At 38.3% G+C, this 26713-nt stretch overlaps 4 protein-coding genes across 6 annotated transcripts in view; 2 read left to right on the top strand and 2 right to left on the bottom strand.

Moving 5' to 3' along the window:
• The window catches only part of Lrrk (Leucine-rich repeat kinase), an 11732-nt gene extending 2169 nt beyond the window's left edge, over positions 1 to 9563 (top strand). Inside the window, exon 4 of the mRNA XM_011636840.3 lies at positions 34 to 9563. Coding sequence (XP_011635142.2) covers positions 42 to 7511 — 7470 coding nt within the window. The 5' untranslated portion in view covers positions 34 to 41 and the 3' untranslated portion in view covers positions 7512 to 9563. The remainder of the gene's footprint in view (positions 1 to 33) is intronic.
• On the bottom strand, positions 9505 to 12317 carry mRpS23 (mitochondrial ribosomal protein S23). 2 transcript variants are annotated; one of them, XM_089071279.1, is made up of 5 exons: positions 12176 to 12317; positions 10563 to 10762; positions 10042 to 10203; positions 9855 to 9960; positions 9505 to 9779 (listed from the first exon to the last, which is right to left on the bottom strand). In XM_089071279.1, the coding sequence occupies exons 2-5, from the start codon at positions 10604 to 10606 to the stop codon at positions 9681 to 9683; spliced, it is 411 nt and encodes a 136-aa protein (XP_088927405.1). In that variant the 5' UTR covers positions 10607 to 10762; positions 12176 to 12317; the 3' UTR covers positions 9505 to 9680. The 2 variants fall into 2 exon arrangements, with proteins under 2 accessions (XP_088927405.1, XP_088927406.1); XM_089071280.1 differs by lacking the exon at positions 12176 to 12317 and having other exon boundaries at positions 9505 to 9587; positions 9656 to 9779; positions 10563 to 10749.
• Mcm3 (minichromosome maintenance 3) lies at positions 10781 to 15471 on the top strand. Its single transcript, XM_011636838.3, has 11 exons — positions 10781 to 11005; positions 11255 to 11367; positions 11505 to 11713; positions 11924 to 12054; positions 12128 to 12366; positions 12463 to 12705; positions 12993 to 13356; positions 13620 to 13924; positions 14068 to 14218; positions 14300 to 14727; positions 14978 to 15471. Exons 1-11 carry the CDS (start codon positions 10937 to 10939, stop codon positions 15174 to 15176), a joined length of 2451 nt encoding a protein of 816 aa, XP_011635140.2. The 5' UTR covers positions 10781 to 10936; the 3' UTR covers positions 15177 to 15471.
• LOC105425864 (sodium leak channel non-selective protein na) lies at positions 15472 to 26713 on the bottom strand. 2 transcript variants are annotated; one of them, XM_089071269.1, is made up of 29 exons: positions 26521 to 26713; positions 25936 to 26069; positions 25642 to 25827; positions 25281 to 25504; positions 24893 to 25167; positions 24240 to 24487; positions 23672 to 24061; positions 23293 to 23484; positions 23082 to 23219; positions 22806 to 23012; positions 22379 to 22575; positions 22187 to 22309; positions 21796 to 21969; positions 21540 to 21719; positions 21206 to 21458; positions 20820 to 20987; positions 20511 to 20719; positions 20273 to 20393; positions 19994 to 20127; positions 19746 to 19911; positions 19324 to 19518; positions 19022 to 19239; positions 18623 to 18846; positions 18234 to 18370; positions 17998 to 18134; positions 17769 to 17919; positions 17576 to 17710; positions 17112 to 17286; positions 15472 to 17051 (listed from the first exon to the last, which is right to left on the bottom strand). In XM_089071269.1, exons 2-29 carry the CDS (start codon positions 26038 to 26040, stop codon positions 16873 to 16875), a joined length of 5241 nt encoding a protein of 1746 aa, XP_088927395.1. In that variant the 5' UTR covers positions 26041 to 26069; positions 26521 to 26713; the 3' UTR covers positions 15472 to 16872. The 2 variants fall into 2 exon arrangements, with proteins under 2 accessions (XP_088927395.1, XP_088927396.1); XM_089071270.1 differs by lacking the exons at positions 25281 to 25504; positions 25642 to 25827; positions 25936 to 26069; positions 26521 to 26713 and having other exon boundaries at positions 24898 to 25047.

Below are 26713 nucleotides of genomic sequence, written 5' to 3'. Positions count from 1 at the left end.
TCGCTGTTCGATACAAGACGATGTGTCTTGCAGACTCTGTGATGGAGGACTACACACCAATTGACGAGGATTTCCCAGGCCGGTTGTTGCACCAAGCAGCGCTTTGGGACAATGCCGAGCTGCTGGAGGATTTGTTGCGCGGCGAGCACGCGCAATATATCAACAGCAAGGACTCATGGGGCAGAACACCGATGCATGCAGCCGCGATCACGGAGAACTCCCGTTGCCTAGATGTTTTGCTGATTGCTGGAGCTGATCCGAATGTCACCTGCGGCCCTCGCGGTCACCATCGGACGCCGCTGCACGTTTGCGCGGAACACGGCCACGCCGGCAACGTGGAGAAGCTGCTGAACTTCGATGCGGATCTCATGATCCGTGATGATGACGGCCTGAAGCCACTCGACATTGCCGAAAAGAGCGGACATGACTCTTGCATCCATCTCCTGAAAGCGGCGGCCGAGAAGTATGAGCTTGCAAAACAGGCGACCCATGCTTCTCTACGCGCGGCCTGCATTCAAGGCGATACTGTGGCTGCCCGGAACATCATTCAGGGTCTGTCGACCGATCTGGAATGCGTGGTGAACATGGCACCGAACGGCGCCAATACATTGCTCTTTGTCGCCTGCGAGAGCGGCCACAAGGATATCGTCCGGCTGCTGTTGGATCACGGTGCCGACTGTAGAAGCCATCCGGTCACCAAGTACTGTCCGCTCTATATAGCTTGTTATCACGGCAAAGTGGAAATCGTTGAGTTGCTGCTTCGGCATTTTCCCAAGCAGGCACAACAGCTTACAGTGGAGCGCTGGCTGCCGATTCATGCCGCGACGATAAACGGCCATCATCTAGTAATCGACTTGCTACTCAAATTCGAATATCCGCAGCACGTCTATCAGCGCTATAGGGATCCGTCCGGGGAATTCGAATATGAACTACCTTTTGACATAAACGCGAAAGACGTCACCGGTCAGCACGCACTCTACATAGCCAGCATGCTGGGCAACGTCAAATGCGTTGAGTTGCTCCTAAGTTATCGGGTGAAGGCGAGGACAACCAAAGAGGAGGATGGCGTGGGTGGTGCGCAGCAGCTCCCAGTATCAAAGCGCAAAATCTCTAGTGGTATTCAGAGACTGATGTCGTCGCTGAATTTTCGCAGCAAGACACCCACCGACAAGAAGGATGATAAAATGATATATCCGGTGAATCTGGATCTCTATTGCAATAACGACAGCGAAACGGCATTGCATGCGGCTGTCAGGGGTAGGCATACCGATGTGGTGAATGCTCTCCTGCAAGCAGGCGCCAATCTCGAACTGCCAGTCAAAGTTCCATACGATCAGAACGATCCCGACGGCAGTTATTCAAGTGTGCTGACGATCGCGTGTCAGAATCGCGACGTGAAGATTGCGGATCTGCTGCTGAAGCACGGCGCCGTTGACAATGAGTGCAAGGCACTAAAGATCGCCGCGCAGAATCGCGACGAGGCGCTCACCGCGAAACTATTATCGATCAAGGCGCACCCGGACTCCGAATATAAGATCAATAAGAAAGCAATGACCGAGTGCACGCAGAGTTCGCACTTTTCTGCTCTGTCGTCCTTTGGTCATGTCACTTACTCCGCGCTATTTCCCAAAACACCCACGATGATCAACTGGCACAACCAGCAGTGTCATCTTTCGCAAATTCGGCTGCAGTGGTTGATCGACGCGGTACTGCACGTCAACAAGAAGCTGAGTCCGAAGAACAATGACCTGGTGTTGTATGCCATTACGCGAGTTGACATCTCCCATAACTCCATCACCTCCGTACCGTCCACCATGTTCTACTTGCAAAGTCTGCGATATCTTAACATGGCACAAAACAAAATCGACACCCTCACGGCCGATTCGAAAAATCCGAAGGACAAATTGTGCCCGGTTCTGGAAGAGATGTACCTACAAGACAATCGACTAGAGCAATTACCGGAATTCATCATGAATTTACCGGCGCTTGAAATTATGGACGTGTCCAATAACAAGCTGCAATGTCTGCCGCAAAATCTATGGCGCGCACCCAAGCTAAAGGAACTGAACGCATCATTCAATCTGCTGCGTGATCTGCCCAGCCAGGCATCGCAGAACATCCTGAGGAAGCCGCAACGCGGCGACGAGGCGCAGTCAAACGGTATCAACTTCCGCGGGCTCTCGGCTGTGCCGCGAATAGAATCCATGGAATTCGACTCATTTACAAAAATCGCAAACGCGCAGGTGATCGAAATGGAACGGCCGCATGTGTGGACCAGCTCCGTCCAAGTGTCAGAGAGAATGAGCGACGATACAGAGAACGGCAACAAGTCGGTGCTGGCGTCGTTGAATCTAGCGCACAACCTCTTCAACAGCATTCCTGTAGCGTTACCATGCTTGGCGGTAAGCCTGATGCGACTGAATATGGCGTACAACTCGCTACGTTCGATGAGTCATATTACTTCGTATCCGGCGAGCCTAAAACAACTAGATCTGTCGAACAATCAGATTTCGCGGTGGCCCAGTCTGCCCCAAGTCGACAGTTCCGACAGCATGGAACAAGCGAACACGGCCTGTTATTGTCCGACTGTGAATGCGCAATCGCCTGGTATCGTGCCCAGCAATCGGCAGACGCCCGCGTCAATGCGTGATATTGTACTGCAATCGGTGTGCGTGCACAGACGGCATCTACGACTTGAGAACTTACGTACTCTGATCCTAGCGAGCAATCTATTAAATCGCATCCAGCTGACATCGTATGACGATGGCGAGATGCCGTGTTTGGAAGAAGAACGCGGAGATCCAGATAGGGATTCGAAGATCGGACACTCCAGTTCAAAACCGTACTTGCTCTTTCCTAACGTCAGTATGTTGGACATCAGCAATAATCAGCTGCGCGAGATACCGCACAATATCTATGAGCTGAATAATCTGTCGGTGCTAAACATTAGTGGTAATAACGAAATTGTCGAGTTGCCACCGCAAATGGGTCTGCTAGGCCGTTTGTGGAATTTAAATACTCAGGGTTGTCGACTGCAAGAGCCGCTTAAATCGATGATTGAATCGAAGAAATACAAGACCATGGACGTTATTGGTTATCTGAAGTCGATCCTGGAGGACGCAAAGGCGTACGCGCGCATGAAATTGATGATCGTTGGTATTCAAGGCATCGGCAAGACGAGTCTGCTGGAGCAATTACGGCAGGAGGGTGAGGTGCCGAACAAAAAGAAGGCATCCGAGCACTGGGCTAAGCGGATGGGTAATAAGAATATCAACGCAAAAACCGCCAAGGGTATGACGATCTCGACGGTGGGTGTGGATATCGGCGATTGGATTTATGAGAAAAAAGTACGCGGACAATCCTCCCATGGACCGGTCTATTTCAGGACTTGGGACTTTGGTGGTCAGCGCGAATACTACGCAACGCATCAATATTTCCTGTCGAAGCGCAGCCTGTATCTCGTCGTATGGCGGATCACGGATGGTTTCAAAGGCGTTTCCGAGATCTTTCAATGGCTGGTAAACATTCAAAGCAGAGCGCCTAACTCGCCAGTCATCATCGTTGGCACACATTACGACATCTCCTACGAGCATAGCGAAGGTCTGCAACAGTATATACGTGACAAGTTTATTAATGTGGTCGATGCCGAAAAGTGTGGTCTGCCCAAAGTTATGGAGACGATCGAAGTGAGTTGCAAAACGCGCCACAACATCAAGATGCTGTGCAACCTCATCTATGATGTTGTCTTTAGCTTGAGATCCCCCGGCAGCAAGGAACTGTTGTTGGAACAGAAAGTTCCGGCGAGTTATTTGGCGTTGGAGGATGTGGTAATCCAACTGGCGCACGATAGAAAGCTATCCGGTTTGGATCCGGTTCTGAAAGCCGACCAGTATTACGCAGCGGTAAACAATGAGCTGCAGAAACTGCACAGATCTTTCAGAGATCCGGCCGAGTTACATCAGGCGACACTATTCCTTCACGAGAACGGCATAATCCTACACTACGATGACGCTACGTTGAAGGATCTCTATTTCTTGGATCCGCAATGGCTCTGTGATATGTTGGCTCACGTGGTCACTATACGGGAAATCAATCCATTTGCTAGATCGGGTATAATGAAATTGGACGATATCCAGCATGTATTCAAATCATCCACGATATCGTCAATCGACACTCAGGGCTATATTGTCAGTTTGCTCAATAAGTTTGAAGTTGCTTTGACATGGGACTGCCGCACGCTGCTGATACCGTCCCTCCTCCCAACCGAAGAGGATATTCTGCGTAACAATCAAATCATCAAGGTACCGGTGAAGACACGTGGTTGGCACGTGCGTGCGAAGAAAATCACATCGCCCATGTTTGCGTATCTGGGTGCGCCGACCGGCGACAATAAAACCAACGCCGAGTGTGTGCTCACATCCAGATCACAGCCCGATTGTTCCGTTACCAGACTGTTGCTTATGTCGTATTTTCCCAGTGGCTTCTGGTCCCGACTGATCACCCGCATTCTCGCAGATGATGCCATCGTCGACATTGTCATGTCGTTCCTGGCGCCATTCAAGGATTTTGTTGATGACAATATTTTCGCTAGTCTGTTGGACCTGCAGGCCGAATGGGTGCTCTGGCAGACAGGAATCGAGCTGCGATATTCTGGCATTACGTTGTTACGTCTAAAGGAAGTTTATTATAATCTGAAGAATTCGCCGTACGATTACAGACAGTTTAAATTCAAACTGAAACAAGATGGTATTTGGTGCACAGTGGACCTGAAGAATTCCGCCATTCTAGAGATCTGGTTTCCAGTGGATACTCTAGTAATCAAACAGCCTATCATGTCTGATTCCGTGGATGAAGAACCGATGGGCTATCAAGCGATTGTGGTGGAGCCACGACCGGAGAGCATGCCACAATTAATGGCGCTGATTGTTGATCACATCGACATCCTATTAGAAGACTGGTATCCGACGCTGGGCACACGTTTCGTCCACACTTCAGAGGGTAAATTGCTAGTCACAAGATTAATACCATGTCCACGCTGTTTGCTTGGCAACACCGAGAACGGCGATGGTGAGTCGAGTGATAGCGATGGTCGCTTGATTGAGGACATTCAGAAGTACTGCGCCGTGAATCGTACTGAGAGACAGAGTCAGGACAGCTATAAATCTGATGGCGACAGTGGCGTCGGTTATGACAGTCTGACATCCAGTAGGATGCCGTCGCTCGAAGGACATCCGGACATGTCAAGGCAACAGAGTTCCACACATCCTGAGAGTACCTTAGCATACTCCTGGATGGTAGAAGAGTGCATATTGGCAGCATACAGCAATAAACCTATCAGTTGCCCAAGACACTCGGAAATCCCACTGTCGCATGTCGCACCGGACATCATCTTCATGGATCTAGGTGTCAAGCATCTGATCAAATCGGATGACTTGAAGCGGGGCAAACTGCTGGGCCGTGGCGCTTTTGGCTTCGTCTTTCGTGGCAGCTGCCGATTGCCTGGCACGCATGTCCGCGCCGATGTGGCTATTAAAATGCTGCAACCGGTCTCGCCGGGCCCAAACTCCACGCAGTCGGCGATTTTGGCGTACAAGGCGTCGCAGAGCAAATGGGACCGCGATCCGTTACAGTATGCCTGTAAGGCGTACTGCATGGCACGTCAGGAACTCAATATCCTGCTGACACTTAGGCACGCCAATATCGTACCACTGATCGGTATAGTCGTTAGTCCTTTGGCTCTCGTGTTGGACCTGGCGCCTCAGGGTGCGCTGGACGGCGTTCTGAAGAATTATCGTCGCTCTGGGGCCAAACTGGATCCCTATACGCTTCAGGCGATAATTCTTCAGGTTGCCAAGGCAGTGGAGTATCTACATCAGCAGCATGTCATTTACCGCGATCTCAAATCGGAAAACGTGCTGGTGTGGCAGATGCCGTTGCCGTTTCAAGAAAATCCGGACCCGGTGCATGTCAAGGTTGCCGACTACGGTATCTCGAGGCTGACGTTGCCTACAGGAGCGAAGGGTTTCGGCGGCACAGAGGGCTTCATGGCGCCCGAGATCATCAGGTACAACGGCGAAGAGGAGTACACGGAGAAAGTGGACTCATTCTCGTTCGGCATGTTTATCTACGAGCTTATCACGTTGCGCCAGCCGTTCGAAGGCCACGAAGCAGTGAAAGAGTGTATTCTGGAGGGCGGTAGACCACCACTCATGTATCGCGAGACTTTCCATCCGTGCTACGCGCTCGATCTGATGGTGATATGCTGGGCGCAGAATCCGAAGGATCGGCCAACCGCTAGTCAGATCGTCTCAATCGCCTCCGCCCCCGAATTCACGCATTTGATAGATGTCACTCTATTGACAGAACGCACGCAAGTGACGGCGGTCACGATGACAAATCATTGCGGTAGCAGTGGGCAGAACGAAGCGATAGAGAGCCTGAACGGCGATGAGATCTGGTTTGGCCACAACAATGGTGAGGTGGACATGCTACTAGGCACTCAAAAGGGCTGGCTGCGTCACGTGCGTATCGAAACACCGGTGATACCATACGCTATGTGCGGCATAGACGGTTACATCTGGATCGGCGACAATGCCGGTCAGATACACGTTTATCTGTGCGGCAACTTCGGCTGCGTGGCCAGTTACAGCCTAGAGGCAGATCACAGCAGGGAGTCCAAAGTAGTCGGACTGATCCATCTGGAGCAGCTGAAACAGTTCGCCGTGGCCCTGCATAGCGGTCGGATCTTTCTGTTATCCAACTCGTTCATGCAGATGAAGAAGACAGAAATCACCGGCAGCAGCGGTGGCACAGAAACGACACGCAACGGCACTGATATCAAGACCTATTCGCTTGCCGCGGTCTGCCGGAAGAGACGCGTGCTGGAGCTCTGGACCGGTCAGAGCTACGGCCGGATATCCGTTTACACGCTCAAGGATGGCAACTTGGCTGACACCGCGCAGTTGTCTCACTGCACTGGAATCATCAACGATGCCGCAATGAAGAATCTCTTCGCCACCTATCTAATTGGCGCGGCGACCGAGAGCTTTGTCTTTTCGTATACATATCCCGGCTGCGTAGTATATCAATGGGACGTAGACAGCCGACAGATCGTCAACAAGCTCGACATGTCCAAGCTGGTGCCGTGTTCCGAGAGCCTCAAGTCCATCGCCATAGAAGAAAACTTGTCGACAGAAAAGTGTCAAGTCACCGCGCTCGAGGCCAGCAGTGGTCAACTATATATCGGCACTACCTGGGGCTGTATTGTCGTCGCCGAATGCGGCACTTTACGTCCCATCACCGTGTTCCGACCATTCGAGGGCAAGGTCTGCCAGATTGTATCTCTCAAATCCGCAGACAAGAAGAAAATAGTATTGGCGACCGTCGGCCAGGGATATCGCAGTTTGATCGCGCGATACACCGACTTCCCACTGAAGACTCTGGAAAACGAAGAACTCAGACACGGCATGTATACTCTGCTATGGCGGTCGGAAAACTGGTCGGCAGCTTGATTCCCGCGAAAATCTTAAAGTTCGCACGTACGTTCAATGACTGTTTCTCAGCATTATATGCGATCTTGTAGACGCATATATAATGACTTCGTCTTACAAGAAGATACATAAACGAGATTATCGTTGAATGTACGATGAGAAAATGGACCTGATTCGATCCAGCGAATGCCTGTAGGAGGAAATTTTCATTCGTAACGAGATCTATATAGTGCCAAAATGTTGCATGGTCCGATGTGATGAAATCTCAAAGATGAAATTCGTTGTGATAGGATCGCAGGATTCTCCCTCCTCTTTGGCCAGTATAATACTGGAAACGCTTAAGTGGTGCGAAATTTAATTGAGCGACGTTTGAGCTCGGTGAATCTTATACGTCCACTATTATAGTATTTAACACCCAAAGGATGCTGATTGAAAATAAGCGTGCTTGACGCTCGGGAAAGAAATTATAGAAAATTAAAAAAGGGAATAACATTGCAAATCTCACATCACTCAGTTTTCCTCGCAAGTACGCTTATTAATGAATGTCCTGTATAATGCATCACAGGCTGTAAATGAATATTCTTTCGTTCGTCCAAGTCACAGAATTTCCGAGTATAAGAGAAACATTACTTATTTTATATAAAATTAAATTCTAAGAGAATAGTCTAAATTTTAAAGTATTAAAGTATTAAAGTACTTTAAGATATTTTAAAGTATCTTCTCGCTTGCATAATATAATCGGACTCTACGAGAGAGTGATGCTATTTGTGTATTTATATAACTCATAAAAGAGAAGGAATGATTCTGGCGTGTTAATACAATTTGTTTCGTCACTGCGAGATGAAAAAAAATGGGATGAAAGAGGGAAAACATTTTTCTTAACTGATATTAACTGAGCTGTTTCAGATATTAAAGAGCTATTTTTAGCACATCAATTACCTTTTATAATATCGTTAATGTTAAGATTTCGATAAGTTTTATTGCTGATATTGAGATCTCATAAATCTCAAACCGATAGAAATATAATTTTTAGATTGTACTCATGTATCTCTTTCTCTCTCTACGATTCAGTTAGATCACGTCCAAATTAATATCTTACAAGTTGTACTGCAAGATTTGCAGAGACTAAGTCTAAGATCGAAGGTTGTGGGACATGTTGTATAACATATAAAAGTATATTGGCATTAATTTACTGTAATACTAAGGAGATAAAAAACCACATATATACGTAAACATGTTAGAAGTATTTTTGCTCAATTAAATTATTAAATTTTGACACTTGATGATTTAATTATAGGGACACGATCAGTTTATCGCAAACGTAATCGATGTGATACGAAATACTCAGCGAAAAAAAGAACGTAAAATATTGTCACAAAATTATATTATTTTTAATTACGCTTGCCAAAAAGTTCTTCAAAATATTTATTATAGATTTTATCTCGTCCGATCATTGCTTTTTGATGTAATAAGTGTTCGTTTTTTTCGACCCTTTCATAAATTACAACAATAAAATGAAGATAGAACGTAACTACGATTTACAAAATTCGTAATGCAAATAAGAAACAAGATTTAAAGAGCCAAATATTATTTCTAGAAAATGTAATGCGATTGGTCGATAATATCTTTTAATATCTTGCGATGCAATATTTTTAATTTATATAAACTTTTGTATTTATTTTTTTACTTGTACCTGCAGCGCGTAAAGCGAATTACAGTGATATATACGCAGCTTGTATCCCTTTTTTAATATAAATGATCATTATAAAAACTAAACTAAAAATTACATATATACCACCTATTATAATTATTATCAAGTATGCCTTGAAACATGGTGAATAACAAAATGTAAAAAAGTATCCAATTATTGCAATTGAAAATTCTACGCGATTGATCTCCATATAGCATTTACAAGAATGCTAAGAGAGCATTCTTGTAAATTCATGTTTACTCATAAAGATTATTATAGTTATCATCTTATAATCATCGATGTAAGTTATAACTTTGCAGGAACTCATTGTTAATTAATGTATTGATTGTCACACGAAATATAAACATTGTTGTTGAATAAGACTCATTAATTATCGTTTATCAGTGCTATAATAATATGATTATAATTAACACAGATTTTAAATAACGAAATCTTTATCTACAACAGAACTTACGATAAAAATATATTTCTCTAGTCATTTAGGATTTATTCTCTTTTCTTAACTCCTTTCTTGTTTCCATTTCAGAAGTGTACTGTTTCATCGCCTGTTCATATACGGCGTCTTTTGATAGTCCTTCCTACAAGTTAAATAAATTTTCAGTATTATTGAAAAATTAATTTAATTATGATTAATTGAATAAATAATTATGTACCTTCTTTATCGCTTCATATATAGATAAAAAATTTTGTGTTGCAGACTTTACATTTTCATTTGCCAAATTAGTAGCAGGTATGAAACTTTGATCCTCATAAAACCTTCTATAACGGAATAATCGTTTAATGGCATTACATGAAATATAACAAATATTTAATTAAATGTAACATATTGAAATATCTTACGCTCGAATAACATCCTCTTGGTAAAAGATAGGTCTGACACGTTTCTTTGGCAATCGTCTGTCGAATCTTGGTTCATATTTTGGAGGAAAAGCTTCGTACACCCCAAACCATAATGGTACGTCTTCCACTTTCATAGCTTTACCTTTTAACAGCGAAGCGACTCTGAAATTTATTCCATTGTAAATGTAATTGTCATTGAAAATATTCGAATCAACAATTTCCCGAAGATACACAAGTGATTTATTTGCAGACAATCTATAAGCGATGTATCCTTTTTAAACATGTATTGAAAAACATTAAAATTAGAAGCATTCTAAAATAAAAAAAAAAGATGTGCCAGAAATGCGATTTAAATTTTCAAAATCAGACATATTTAATTAACTCGAAAAATAGATTTTTTTTAATAAAAACGTCAATTTTTTTGTAATTTTTTAACACTTTCTGAAAACAATTTCTTAATAATTTAATAAAATAATTTCTAAAATTCTGTTTGATAAAACTCATGATAAACGCAGGCTCACCTGGTGTATATCGTGCCGATTTTTTCCAATCTGCTTTGTGCCATTCTGTATTTCTTTTTTTATTCAATTAAAAACAAAATTCAGTGAATTGTTTTTAGATATTTTGCTATCTAACCCCTCAAACATTGTCAACACATGTCGTCGCCATTTTTAAAATGTCACAGTGTGAGAAATCTGAGAATGCCAAGTCCCTAGGAATTCTGGAAATTAGCACGTGGAGCCACTGGAGTTTTTTCAAAGCAACAGTTTAGCTCGCGTGTTGTTTTCCCGCGCAAACGGCAGAGGCGAGTCGCACGCTCGTGACTTTTAAAGTGCCTTATCTTTTAAAATTTTAATTTATTTTAGCGCAACAAGTGTTAATTCATATCGCAGAAATGGACACGGAAATCGATCAGAATCTAGAACAGATAACGCGTGAATATGTCGACTTTCTCGACGACACGGTAGACATCAAATTTTGTTGTTGACTATGTTAATACTTGGAGATGCACTGTACTTTAATCCTCTGCAAACAAATTTTCTTTTATTTATGAATAAATATGAACTCAATAAAAAAGAAATGTTAATAAAATCCTTGAGGAAATGCAGATGTAAACGAATGTGCCACTTTTGAATCATGGAATCATTACAAAGAATTAAATGTCACGTAAGGATATTTTGCATTTACTTTTATTCTTGTTTATATTGCGCAGGAGGACCAGGGTATTTATGCTACGATGGTCAAGAATATGATTCAGGAGGAGAAGTATAGATTAGTTGTGAACATTAATGATTTGAGAAGGAAAAACCCTGTTCGAACAACAAGGTATAATGTTCATTTCTTTAACTCTTGCCAATATACCTTATAATATCTAAAGTTAGATATATATATATATATAGAGAGAGAGAGAGAGAGAGAGAGAGAAAACAGAAAGGTAACTATAAAAACTGATTATGTTGCAGCCTGTTGAATAATTCTTTTGAGGAACAACTGGCATTTCAGAATGCTTTGAAACAATACATTTCGAGTATAGACATTGATTATGCCAAAAGCAACAAAGACTTCTTTGTGGCTTTCGAGGGCAGTTTTGGAAACAAGCATGTTACACCGAGGACGCTCACTTCTCGTTATTTGGGTAATTTGGTATGCGTAGAAGGTATTGTTACAAAATGTAAGTAGCCAAGAAAAAAGTATTAAATTTTAAAACTTAATTAAGCTTTAAATATTAAACTTAATTCCTATTTAGACTTGTCTGAATTTATTCAATATTATTTTATAAAAGCTTGTTTAAGTTATTTATATAGAAAATTCATCATATCTTGTATAAAAATTTATACTTTTGAAAATAGCATTATTTATAAAATTAAAATGCCTACTATAGGTTCTCTGGTACGACCAAAAGTTGTGCGAAGTGTCCATTACTGCGATGTAACTAAAACTATCCTGGAGAGAGCCTATTCGGATCTAACTTCCTTAGAAGCCTTTCCCCATTCTGCTATTTACCCAACTACTGTAATTATTTCTACAAGTTAAATGATATATAACATTTCTTGTTTAATCTATAGATTTATTTTTCATATTGTAGGATGAAGATGGCAATCCATTGGAAACAGAATTCGGTTTGTCAACTTACAAGGATCATCAGACGCTCACTATACAGGAAATGCCCGAGAAAGCTCCCGCCGGACAGCTCCCACGAAGCGTGGACGTAATTTGCGATAATGATTTAGTGGATTTGTGCAAACCTGGTGATCGAGTGCAGGTTGTTGGGAATTACCGGTGTCTTCCGGGAAAACAAGGTGGATACACCACCGGAACTTTCAAGTATGTTTTAAATAAGAATCCAGGTTGTTTTCCAATTTAATTACATCACCTTATATCATCACTTCGAAGACCATCACAATAATTATTTTTGTATAGAACGGTTTTAATTGCCAACAATATAATGCAACTGAGTAAAGAAGCCAACCTTGCAATCTCCCACGATGATGTAGCTATGTGCAAGAAACTTGCAAAGCACAATCCCTGCAAAAATATTTTCGAACTTCTCGCCAAGTCCCTTGCGCCATCCATACATGGCAATGAATACATAAAAAAAGCAATTCTGTGTCTCCTATTGGGTGGAGTGGAGAAGATCTTGCCAAATGGTACGAGGTTGAGAGGGTAAGATTTTTCATGTTTTCAATAAAAAAAAAACTATTCAAAATTATATTGGATTTTTTTAATAATATAAGCTTTAAGTCTTAAAGCTCAATTATAGATTTGATTAATCAATTTAAAGTTCAATTATAGATTTGATTAAAAAAATATTTACAATTATGTATAATTTTTAAATTAATAAAAAATATATGAAAAAGATTGAAGATAAAAGTTATAAATATTCTGGTAGTTAGTAAATAGTCTGGTAGTAATTTTGAAATAATAATTAAAATATTTTAAATGTATTGCAGAGATATAAATGTGTTATTAATTGGAGATCCCTCAGTGGCCAAGTCGCAACTATTGCGTTATGTATTGTGCACCGCTCCACGAGCAATCCCGACGACTGGAAGAGGATCTTCCGGCGTCGGTTTGACGGCGGCAGTTACAGTCGATCAAGAGACTGGCGAACGCAGATTAGAAGCAGGCGCGATGGTCCTGGCAGACCGCGGTGTTATTTGTATCGATGAATTCGATAAAATGTCGGACATTGATAGGACCGCGATACACGAGGTGATGGAGCAAGGCAGAATCACAATTGCCAAAGCGGGCATTCATGCCAGCTTGAATGCACGTTGTTCCGTATTAGCGGCTGCGAATCCTGTGTATGGAAGAGTAAGTTTGAATCTTGAAGAAGTTATTAATATTTTATTTTCTCTAACAATACAAAAAATTCAGATTTATAGATTTATGTATGATTTATAAAAAGCAAACTTGAATTTAATTTGCTTCTTTGCAAAAATATTTCTATATTAGAAGTCGTAATTGCTTATATAAAACTTAATAAATAAAATGATATATATACCAATTATTCTTTCTTTCTCTTATTTAAAAAAAACTTGTGAACATTATTTAATTAAAGTTTTCTCCATTTTCAGTATGATCAATACAAGACTCCTATGGAAAATATTGGCCTGCAGGATTCTTTGCTATCGCGTTTCGATTTGCTTTTTGTTATGTTGGACATAATCGATTCGGATCAGGATCACATAATTAGCGATCATGTCGTTCGGATGCATCGATACAGAAGTCCTTTGGAGCAGGACGGAGAGGCATTAAGCTTAGGTTCAAAATTAGATATGTTGACCACGAAAAATCCAGATGATGTAGTTACCGAGGAAACACAGTCGCAAGTTTATCAGAAATATGATCCGCTTCTGCATGGACAAACACGTTCTAAAAAGTACATTGCCACCCATTTTCATTACTCCATGACATCTTTTTTATTTTAACTCTATGTTTTAATTTGATTGATTTTAAAAAATAACAATTGCCTAAAAATTTTATATAATTTTTCAATTTTTGTTTTTTAAATCTCTTTCTCAGCGATCAAATTCTCACTATACAATTTATGAGGAAGTATATCCACATCGCACGGTGTATGAAACCCAAGCTCACAGAAGAGGCTAGTGCTGTTATTGCGGAAGAATATTCGAAACTTCGATCGGAGGATATGGTGGAATCTGACGTTGCAAGAGTGAGTTAGAAGAAAATCTTAAACTTGTTTGGAAACGATATATATAAATATATGTTTAATATCATTTTGTATAACTTGTAGACTCAACCGGTGACTGCGAGAACTTTGGAGACGTTGATTCGGTTGTCTACGGCGCATGCAAAAGCCCGACTCTCAAAAAACGTAGAGAGCGAGGATGCCCGCGCCGCAATAGAGCTGGTGCAGTTTGCCTATTTCAAACGTGTGCTAGAGAAAGAAAAGAAAAAGCGACGACGTCGCGACAGTGCATCAGAGGATACGGATGAAGAAGATGAGAGCAGACGGACCAAACGCGCCAAAAGGACGACGGGAGAATCGGCCGATCCATATGAATATGATAATGATGATGATCATATCGAGCAAGTAACCAGAAGAATAACCAGGACACAATCACAAAGCGTTAGTACACCTGCGCCGTCAAGTCATATGGAAACCGAAGATCAAGAATCCTCTGTTCCAGAAACAGCGACGCCAACGATCACACAAGAAAGGTAATTTCACTTGAATTGAATAATCCTCGATGAAACTTGAATTTTACTTTTATGGAATAAAATCATTTATGGAACAAAATTATTAATTAAATAGTTAAGTAAATGATGGCTCGCGTGATTTTTTTTTTATATCTGAAATATTTCCAACGTGTTATTTTTATATTTTTATTCTGTTATTAATGTGCCTGAATTATAAATAATGACAATTGCAAAGTAAATATATTTTAAATAAACTTATTTTTAATTTTAGACTTGCGGTCTTCAAGTCGTCGCTTAACAAGTTGTTCCAAGAACGAAGAGTTCAACATATTCTACAGACAGAAGTCGTTGACCATCTGAACACAACGCTTTCTTTGAATTTCACATCCGATGAGATTAAAGCCGCTATCAATACCATGATGGATTCAAATCAAATTATGGCTGCGGAAGGCACCATCTTCTTGATATAAAATATTTTTGTAATATCTCGCTATTACAATCTTATTATATTTTAGATTTTAGAGCGAGTGACTTTTAACTGTTATTAGATAAAATGAAATTGATCATTCGCTGTAGCCATACTACATTATAAGAAGAAAATCATTCATTGTAATTACGATGGCTGATTAATTTTTTTATAATTTATGCGAAAGAAATATTTTTTATACGATTTGTAATATTTTTCTATTCATTATGTTATAGACAACAAAGTGTACGTTAGCAAGCGTCAAGTAATAATAAGGATATATACACGTTTACGAATAATGATATCTAACAACATTTATTTGCCCTATATTCGATAAGACAATATATTGGCACATAAACTAACAACAATCATCAACATTCATTACAATGATGTAAACGTAAACGGTTCACAACACTAAATTCGCTTTTCCACTCTGTAAATATATATATATATATATATATATATATATATATATATGCATAACATTTATCGTGCGTGTGTGCGTATGCGTATTATTGCGCTAACATCGATCGCGTTTCCGCCAAAAAAGATCGTCTCACAAGTTTATTTGACGTATTCGCACGTCGTCTCGTTATAAAAACATACGACAATCGTTTATATTTAATATAAATTCTCATTTTTTTTTATCTCTCGTATGCTCAACATACACGATATAGAGAATCCATGCAGTCGCATTTCAAAATAAGTTACATCATCCGACAGGTAACATGCAACTGCACAGACATCTCTTCTCACTGAAGCTACACCCGTAACAACGTTACTGCTAATTAATAACAAAGATAATATAACATCAACGGTTGCGCGCTAAAACTTTACAACTGTCAATATCAAATCAATCACGTAGATCTACAATACCAGGTCTTCAGGATATATTCTTGTTAAGAAGGAAAAAAATCGATGATCTGCAACGTTCTAACATTGTTTTTACACAGAATCAATATTCTCTTCACGACAAAAATATCTACGACGAATCGTGTTCTATACTAATTGTACTCACAGTTGCCCTTAGTAACACCATAATCAATTCTAGCTATTACTCGCGTGATAATCAACATCGTATCGTACAAAATTTGCTACAGTTACTTCGAGATGTTTTAAAAAATAGCTGGATGATGTAAGAATGACAGTACGTGAAAGACGTACATAAAATTCCCCATCAACACATACATCGAAATCTTTTAACAAACTGATGGTCAAAGATATTAAGCATTTACGTATGGACGATCGGTTTGATACACGGCAGTGATGTCCCGAGTTTTATACGAAATGCGAGTGTACGTATATGTGTGTTCGTATGTATTTCGATAATAATAATAATCTCTCCGGTAGAAAATCGATTCTTCTAACACGATGAGCTTCATAAACGTATAATGAAAAATTTAACGTTTAGCTCGCTCTGTGCACACTGCCTTGGCATAGCAAAATATTAATATAATTCTTAGCAGTGAAAGCAACGAATTATGATCGAAGCTCAACGCGTTAAAGTTCTTCGAGCTTAGGAGAAAGGGATGGGGAGGGATGGCGATTAAAATTATTAGGCACATACCACATTCGTCAGATCTTTTTCCTCGCTGGATGCAAAATCCTTAGGCTGAGAATTCGTTTTTTACGTCTGTTAAAAATAGGAATCCTCACTTTGCACTCTACAAATTGAATCATAATTGTTTACTTCGAACAATTCAGAGTTCATCCTCGCTGGATTCGCTGCTGTAAGCTAATTGCTCCTTCCACCATTCTCGAACCTCCAGCATGACGCTGGAGACTTTAGGCGCGGTTGTTTTGTTGTTCAACGCCTCTCTCTGCTGTCTACTTTGCTCCGTATTATCCGTCAGATGGTGTAAATTATTTTTTACTAGTGCTGCAAAAAATAGTCCAAAATAACTCGATATCAAGGAGTATTAATAGCTTAATCACTTACATGGCTGTCTACTATTCCTCTTTTTTGATGCCGCGATCTTTTCTTTCTCGGTTCGAACGGATGCAGGATCCGACAAGGTTGGTGCTAGATACTTTCTTCCCGAAGCACTTCCTATACTGTCCGATCTTGGAAGCACCATGGGTTTCTTGGTCCTGTATTTTGGAGCTTCGATGTCCTAATAGTTAAAAAGACAAAAAAATAACTTAAATTTTGTCATTAAATTATTATATAATTTTTATTACTATTTTTCAGCTGTAATGATACTATAAATTCTACAAGTACAAAATTTTTTAAGTAAAAATAATGTTTTACATCCTTGAATAACTAATAGATATAAAAATGTTTCAATATTTTTATTCTTAAAATCTTTCTTCTAATTTTTATTCTTATTTCTCAACATCTATAAAAAATAGATGTTAATATTGAGAGAATTTGCAATGAGACGCAAATGTAATAAAACACACCTTTGTTTCAATCTCTTCTTCACGATCGATACTAACTTCCTTTCCTTTCTCTTCTTTACCCTTCTCTACATCTTGAGGCGGCGCAGCTGCGTTATTTGTAGCACGTAACCCGGCGATAAGACTGTTTTGTTGCTTCTGCAAGAAAAAATAAAATGATTATTATCTCTTTAATGTGAAATCAAATTATCCTTACCGCTCGTATTTTCTTCAAACAGCCCTGTAACCAAGTTCTGATTGTCTGCTTAGCCACTTCTTCTTCGATTATGTATTCGAATTCTTCCCGTGCAAGAAGTTCCTCCAATTGAAGCGCTTTCCTTATATCCACCGAGCGGTAAGATAACATACTAAAAAATTCTTTAACTTAGGAAGATGTCGAGAATTAAATTAGATATTTCGTTTACAATCTATTTCATAGAACTTACTTGATAACATCATGGAAAGTAACGTCTTCGCCATTGTGCAATCGTTCGAGTTCATAGCACATGTATTTAAAGAGCAGACGATCTTTCTGTGGATCAGTTTCTAATCTGCCTTTTAACAACCGCAAAATAAACTTCACCTAAAATACATTAATATCAGCATTTATTTTTTACAGATTGTTCACACATTCGGTCAATATAAACCAGAATATTGAATATGATTTAAGATTGTACCGTACCCTCTTCACTGGTATAACACCTTTCTGATGATTATCAACGACATTCCATGTATTCTGGAAATTCCTTATGTCGGCGTACGATAATAATGCATCCTCTTCATTTGAATAGAATAGAGAAAAGTTCTCCATGATAATAGCTATTCGAAAAAAAAACATTTTCAATCCTTGTTTCCTTTTAAATGTTTTAATTTATTATAGAAATATAATTAAAAATAAATAAATAAATATATATATATATACATATATATATATATATATATATATATATATTTGCCATCGATTGAAGCAAAAAATCGAATGGCAAAAGAAAAAAACAATTGCAATTTTTAATATAATCTATATCATTTTAATGCTTTTTTTGATGGATAAGTATATTATCGCATACATACCCACTAAAAGATTTAAGACGATATAAGTGATGATGACATAAAAGGTGCAAAAATAAATGAGAGAAGCGTGAAAATTGCCACAGTCAGTTTCCCAGTAATTATCCGCCGGCGTGCAATAAGGTGGTTGTATCATGCAGTCGTGCATAATTTTGTTCCAATCCTCCCCCGTCACTATGCGGAAGAGCATCGCCACGCCAGTAACCGGTGATTCGAAATTAGCGCGTCTAAATCACAAAGAGATTACTTCTAATATACCAGGCGGAGATAGAGCAAGATAAATAAATATCGTAGAAAGGAAGAAAAATTTAATACTATTGAAGAAAATCCGTATTACACATTGCGTATGTTTTTTATATATTTTTACGTCTTAAAATTTCAAGAATTTTGTATTCTCCTCACCTGCCAATGCCTTCCCCATACTTCACCGTGCCGAAAATGATGGTGCCAGCTAACGCGTAGAAGAAGACAAGAAGAAACATGCCGAATATGATGAAGAAACTTTTACAGACGGATACGCCGACCGTCAGCATTAGCATCTTAAGAGTGGTGTGTTTACCAGTGATGGTGAAAAACCTGAGAATTACGACCATAAATCCTATCACGTAGGATAGATCGTTCTGAAAGCAACATAGTAAAGCATAATGGTGAACGATAAATGATAGGAAAAGTATGATAAAAGAAATTCTTGATGATAAACTTACTTTCATCGTACAATGTATAACGATCCAAATAACACCTACGACTGTTACGAGCAAATCATATCTGTTTCTTCTGGATTGCCAATAGCCACGTGGTGTAAAAGCAATATTCTTCATAATTACTTCTACGAGGAAAACCAATGTCAGAATTGTGGAGACTGTAGCCAAAGCTTCCGTGTGTTCTTCCTCGATTCTCCACTTCAGATGAGCAAGAGAAAAACAAAGAAAAGACAGCAGATTAAATATGTACAAATATGTCACGCTTGCTTTTATCGCATACCAAGGAACAAATGATTCAAGATAATAGTTTCAGTCGTGTTGCGGCTTTTCTTTTCTAGGAGTTCTTTAAATTTTTTATTTTTGATTAAATATTATTATATTAAGCTTCACATATTTATATCTAAAGATTATTTTATTCAACTCACAGAAACACATAGTAGAGCGCTGTTTACGAGCACCATGACGGCAATGAATCTTTTGAAATAAATATTCTGCGTGATGTCATAGATGAAAGCCCGAAACTTCTTGCCGTCCGGTCTAGGCGGTAAGTGTAGTGGCTGAGCGATCTTCAAACGTTTCTTCAAATCGCACCTGCAATAATAATCCCAATACGCAATAATATTCAACATATAGATTGTGATAGATATCGCAATTGAAATACACAATATCTCACCATCGTCGTTGATCAACCGTGAGCAAAGCAGTGCCTTTGTTTTCAGAATAATTCGCGATTACAACACCCACAAACAATGTCAAGCCAATCATGCAACCGAGGAAAATATAAATGTGTATATAGATTGCGTGAAGCTGAAAAGAAAAATATAATATGATATTAAAGGAAATAAAATGGAAATAATATTTAAAAAAATAATATTTTAAAAATTTTGAAATTTTATTTAAAAATCTTGAATTTTGTAATTTTTTACACGCTATTGAAAAGATGATGACTCACCGGACCAAGAGCCTTGATAAGAACATCCCGTACATCAAGCCAACCTTTAAAAGAAAGCACTTCGAACAGAGCCATCATAGCGTCGCCAATATTATCAAAATTGAATCTTTTAGGATTAGCCCTAAAAAGTATTATAAAATTAATGCAACAAATATAAGCATTGCTTCCTTAAAAAATATTCATAATAAAATATAATAAATTGCGTAAAAAAATCTTAGAGCTAAAGACTTATGCTTACCATACACGTGGTACCAATATGGACGGATAGCTCTCGTTTTTCGCGGGCCGCAGCTTCATCTTTGTTACGAATACTCTTCTCATAAATACACCGACACAATCCTCGCGTTTCAAGATAGTAGGATCGTTGCATCTCGCTAATCGACCGCCGTACAGTTGCACACCATAACTCGCAAACACGAACATCAACAGAATCAATAATGTCGATACCTGTATAAAATATTATTTGTTGTTAAATTATTTCATACGTCCATGTCATTTACGGGTTGATTGCAGAAATAATATACTATTTAAAAAGAAAGAAGAATACCAGTAAAATTTCCTTGAATCCTCTGCATAGTTCATAAACGACCTTCCTCATGTGCGGCACAAGGGTGAAGATTCTTAACGGCCTGACGCATCGTAATATCATCAGCAATTGCGCTCCAGAATTCGGCGGCACGCTCTTCGGCATCCAACATAAAAACACAAGACTTACCTACAACAACATATATATTGTTTTATTACATGAATAGAATTATTAAAATACTATAATTATTTATTATGATTTACCATTGTAATTCATATAATGTTCCAATATCATATAATTGTTAAAACTCTTGTTATTTAACTTATTAATTTATTAATTAAACGAAATATTTTATAACAAAAGCAAAATTTGATAAAATTTGATTTGTTTTAATATTTTAGTCATACAATATAAATGAAGACATCCAGCACAGAGGCAACGTCCTTGATATAAGCCTTGGGTGTGAAGAACAGACCATCCGCCAGAATTTTCAACGCCAGTTCAATACTCATACAAATAACAAAGCAGTATTCAGTGATCTGCAATGCCGGCGTCTCCATCACGCGATATCGCGGAGTCTCAAACATCATCGAGATGCACGATAACGTCGTAATGAATATCATCACCCAATCGAGATAGGTCACTAAACCGAGGAAGTTGCTGAAAGAAAAAACAGAAAATCAAGTTGATCACTTTGCTTTACGTCAATAAGACGATATGTTTTAATCGCACGATGCTTACTGCAGACTCTTATATTGCACTTTTCTTTCCTTGCCTGTCAAAGGATCTTTCAGTCTCGCATCATATCTTGCGTAGACAAACAGCTGACAATACTTTCGGAATTTGCTTTCCCGAGGTACTGCAAATAACGGCGTGTCGAAGAATGGATGATTTTCTCGCAGATCATCTTCGCGTTGGTTTCTAGGATGAAAGTAGAAAGAGAATTGTGTAAAATTATAGAGAAAATTCTAGAAATCGTAGCGTGACACACTCTTACCTTCGCATCTCCGCCTGTTGTCTCTTAGCTTGTAACAACTTGATATCTAAATCGTGTGGTCTGCTGCGCGATGAACTAACTCTATTTATTCCACCTATGTCACCGTTTTCCATGAGATGTTCGTACGTCTGTTTAAGTTTAATCGATCCACTTCGGACGCTTCTTCTGATTGATCTGTTTTCGCAAATAAATGGAAATATAAGATAAATAAATGTAAACACATAAAATAATCGATATCTTTATGATCTTAAAAATAGGGAAATTTAATAATGCTTGAAAAAAGAATCGCGTAATACTATTGAATCTTTAAAATGTTGTTCAAACTTATACATTCAAATTCTCTCTATATTCTTTTATTAGTAAATCTTTTTCTTCTAAATCCTAGTCTTACTTTTTCGGATCAATGCGAAGCTGCTTGGTGCTGCTGACAGTACCCTGCGGTTTCAAAAGTCCTTTTCCCGGCACTGGAATCATAGCGGAATCTCCCAAGAGAAGCCTCTGATTATTGGAGTCGCTATAAACACACAGATTTAAATCCAAGTTGGAAGCTTTAAGAAATAAAAGCGAATAATTCTTTACTTACTTTATAATATAAATAACAGCTGCTTTCTTCAGATTAGTAACAACGCTTCTCACTTTCGGTGGATTGTTCAAGATCTTCACTGGGCGTTGTTTCCTATATACCATTTTCGAATCAAAAGTTTCGTTCGTTCTCTTTGCACCTTCATTTTCCTCGTCTTCCACCTCGAGCACGAATTGTCGCATAAAGCTTTCGCGCACCTTAAAAAAAAACATCGAATATTAATTCAATCTGTTGAATAATAAAGCAGATTTTTTTACAATCTCGAAGATGTAAGATATCGGAAATTTTCAAGAAAATTATAACTGTCAAAATATTTATATTTAAATATAAATACATTAAATATTTATATTTAAATAAAATGATACAATGTTAATTACGATTTATTAAAGTAGTAATAAATTAAAAATAGTTATTTACGAATATTAACCTTCGGCAAATTGAAATCTGACGGTACTTTATGAAGACACGTCATTTGCGGACTATCTGGAAATTTTTCGAAAATTCTTAGTCTGAATGGCAAGCTTTCTTTTATCTCGGCACTTTGTTCGCGAAATTTCAATTGTTTTAATTTCTTGATGTCTTCATCCAGCTCAAGATTGTCAAGAATCACTGCGACGAAAAGACTCAACACAATCTGAAAAAATAATTAAACATTAATTAATTATTATCATAATTTGTAAAAGTAATGTTATGCGATGATTACCAGCGTAACAAAAAGATGATACAAAATAAAATATACTGCAACCAACGGTGCTACTGTCTCGTGGGTTCGTAACATAGTTTCATCCATTACATCCACCCAAGCCTCTTGCGTGAGAATTTGGAACATTGACATAAACGCCTGCAAAACATATGCTTTTACAATCCGAGTCGAAACAATTGTGTAACGATTTATTAAAATATAAATGACTCACCTCGGGAAAGGTTTCAAATTTGGTGAAATCGCAAAGGAAACAAAAGAGTTGCATGGAAATACTGGACGATATTACCAGCAGGCACATGGTAAAAATAATAAGACTGCCGAGCTTCTTGCCAGGACCGAAAATTTTATAGACAAAATCTTCCAACATCGGTGACGCTTTAATGAGCCGGACTACTCTGAGAACCTTTTCGAATAAAAATACAGCAAATTAAGTCTTTTATTGTTTAAATGTTTAAATCTTTAGAAATATAAAAAAACAAGCTGAGAGTTTAAACGCGCAAACAATAAATAAAAAAAGCATAGGTTTGTAGAAAAAAGAAATGTAGAAATAAAATAATGTGAAAGACGAGGAGTCAGACAAAGGTAGAAACCTGAAAGTAAGTGAATCCAGAGAGATAGAAGAACGGAATAATGTGTATAGTCGTGCCAATGGCAAGTAGCAGTTCGAACTTGTGAATCGAATGCTTATAATAACTTCGGAAGCCCAGGCACCATATCTTGAAGAGAGTCTCTAGATCCAACAATATCGTGAAGACGATCTCGGCCCAGTAATAATTGTTGTAGTACGTGTGCCTCGGTTTTTCATCATGCTTGAAGCTCATCGTTGCTGTAGTGACACCATTCGCCAGAATCGCGCACATTACCACCGTGCGAAAATACGGTGATCTAAGGATGGAGTGACAAACCGGAGAAGCTAGACCGCCATGCTTATTCTCATCTAATGTCACTAATTTCCAACCATTGTCGTCTCCGGTCAATATCTGCAATAATAAAATAATTAATAAAAATAATATATGTACTAATTATAAATATTCAATCAAATCAATGATCGTCTATAATTAATTTTAAATTTAATTAATTTTAAATAATATTTACATATTCTTGAAAATACTTTAATAAAATAAAGCATATTTCTTTAAAGATTTTTTTTATACTGACCTGCGATGCAGAACTGTTGCTGATGTGACCCCTGACGCCCCACATTTGTTGGAATTGCACTCGAATTTCGTTGAAAGTTTCCGTGATTACGGCAATGAAGACGTTTTTTACTAACCACGCCAGAAAGAATATCATTGTGCTGAAGTAAAGAACTGCACGCCACGCTGGTAGACTATCAATCGCACGATACATAATGAAAACCCATCCTTCCTGAGAAGCCGCTTGATATACAGTGAAGATACTTGTGGCTAAACAATCCCAATTCAAAATCAAATATTTCAAACATTACTTGCAGATTTTAATATTTTAATTATTAAATAATTATTAAAATTCCCAACAAGGTTTAAATAAAATATTTATACAAAAATCTTATTTTGAGAAAATTGCAATGCAAATAAACAAATTAATTTGTAATTTTATTATATTTTTAAAACTATTATAATAATCATTTTATTATATTTTTAAAACTATTATAATAATCATATTGTTTAAGAATATCTATAAGAGTTAAACTCACAGTACAAGATGTAGAAGAATGTGTTTCGTAAGATGATAGATAAAATTACTTTTACAATATTTTTACAAAGATGATATAGAATAAATTTGAAATAACATATATATAAAGGGATGACAGAAATATAATTAACTACTACCGAACTCATCAAATCCATTGAAGCCTATAATATATTTGGTCAACTCCAACTTCATGCAGATCATTCCTTCGGGACATTGATACCCGGATTCTGGATCGGTAGAGCAGAATGTGTCGGGAATAGCCAGGCTGTTGATCGTAATGTGATCGGGCTGAGTTGTATTCAGAACGCAATGATTTTTCAATTCGCCGAAGAATTGCACGCCCAAGAGACCGTAAAGGGACATGAAGAAAAGGAAGAAAAGCGTCACGTTGTAGATCTGCTGACTCGAACGTCTAAATATAAATTATATGATTAATAATCGATCAAATTAAATAGATTAAATAACTGCTGTAATTTTTTTATTTTGATTTTTAAACGACACAAATCTCTTATGTTATTTTCTTACTTGAAAATTTGATTGATTCTAGCTTTGGGCATTGAAAACTTGAGGAAGACTCGGAGGAAGCGTATCATGATTAGTGGGCGTGGTGCACGCATAATCGAAGCGTAACTAAATTTTACGAGAAAACCCAGCATCTCGAACATTTGCAAAATCACAGACAGCCACAGGAAGATCACCATACTCGCGTCGAATTGGCACCAATGATCCTTCAAGTAAGACTTATCTCTCTGCAATAATAATTTGTTTCGTGTTAAAGAGCATACAATTGCATAGAAATTTTATTTTTTATTCTTAGTATCATAATAAAAAATCTTAATTGTTCTTCCAGGCATTCACGATTAAATCTTCTTTGATGAAACTTTACCTTCAATATTCCTCGTATGTGCATTTTGGCGATCATTTCCGCGGTAAACAGAAACGTGACTATCAAATCGCAAATAAAGGTAACATATTGAAGGGCTGGTACTTTCTCAAAGGTTTTCGGAGTGTTCAAGCAAACGGAAGCCAACGAGACCAGGGCACAAAATCGCATCAATCTCCTCACCCATAACTGAAATCATATAAAGCAGTCTTCAAAGAAAAGATCCGAGAAAAAGACCTTTAGGATTTGCAATCAATTTTTTCATTCTTCTCTCAATTGATTCGTATTTCCGCTCACCTTGTTGACCCATTCTATGTCAGCGCTCTCATTGAGGGACTCTTCCGGACCGTAATCGGCCAGGACGGGTTCCCCCTTGAGGCTCTGCTTCCGCCCCAACATCATAATAGGGATTATATTCGCAATTGTGAGGCCTGAAAGTAGCGAATATTTTTATTAAAATTAGACATGTCATTTATAAAAACAATTATTAAGAATTAAATTATTGACTGGATAATTATCAGTTTGTTCTCGCTATTTATAATATGTGTCGATGACACATATTATCTATCACATTCCATCAATTTCTTAAAATATGTATTAAAATATGTATTAGTAAATTAATACATATTCTATATACATCAAATTTCAAGTTTTACACAATAATTTAATAAATATTAAATTTTTAGTAATATTTTTACATAAAGAATGAGATGGATATTACAATATATATAAAAAAATAATTTATTTTTTTAAATTATCAATGTCTTTGAAGAATTATATAAAATAATATAAAGGAATTATGATAAAAAAAGAAATCTAATTTATTGAAATTTATGTTTACGAAAATCGGCATGTTGTTCGTGCATTGCTAAAAAAATTTACCTTTCTTTTAACTGTTTACGGAAAGACAGACGCTGCCTTTACGGCAATTTCTATAGACTACATCTCGGTATAAAGCAACAGTAAAGCTCAACATGTAATAAACATCTCAGAAGTAATAACAAGCTGGCAATGTCGAGGCAAACATGTTTCGGCCGTGTCGCCAGCACGGCCGAAAGTCTGAGCGAACGGGCAT

This window comes from Pogonomyrmex barbatus, unplaced genomic scaffold, assembly GCF_055798465.1.
Source record: "Pogonomyrmex barbatus isolate J1 unplaced genomic scaffold, ASM5579846v1 scaffold11, whole genome shotgun sequence".
Classification (NCBI taxonomy): domain Eukaryota; kingdom Metazoa; phylum Arthropoda; class Insecta; order Hymenoptera; family Formicidae; genus Pogonomyrmex; species Pogonomyrmex barbatus.
This window is presented reverse-complemented; position numbering and strand designations above follow the sequence as displayed.

Coding starts and splice junctions, on each gene's coding strand:
- mRpS23 (XM_089071279.1), bottom strand. CDS start 10,606: ATGGCACAAAGCAGATTGGAAAAAATCGGCACGATATACACCAG. Junction 10,204..10,562: donor ATCGGCACGATATACACCAG/GTGAGCCTGCGT, acceptor AATAAATTTCAG/AGTCGCTTCGCTGTTAAAAG. Junction 9,961..10,041: donor CAAGAGGATGTTATTCGAGC/GTAAGATATTTC, acceptor ATTCCGTTATAG/AAGGTTTTATGAGGATCAAA.
- Mcm3 (XM_011636838.3), top strand. CDS start 10,937: ATGGACACGGAAATCGATCAGAATCTAGAACAGATAACGCGTGAATAT. Junction 11,006..11,254: donor TCGACTTTCTCGACGACACG/GTAGACATCAAA, acceptor TATATTGCGCAG/GAGGACCAGGGTATTTATGC. Junction 12,706..12,992: donor AATGGTACGAGGTTGAGAGG/GTAAGATTTTTC, acceptor AATGTATTGCAG/AGATATAAATGTGTTATTAA.
- LOC105425864 (XM_089071269.1), bottom strand. CDS start 26,040: ATGATGTTGGGGCGGAAGCAGAGCCTCAAGGGGGAACCCGTCCTGGCC. Junction 22,310..22,378: donor GCTGTTATTTATATTATAAA/GTAAGTAAAGAA, acceptor GTGTGTTTATAG/CGACTCCAATAATCAGAGGC. Junction 17,052..17,111: donor GAGGAATAGTAGACAGCCAT/GTAAGTGATTAA, acceptor TATTTTTTGCAG/CACTAGTAAAAAATAATTTA.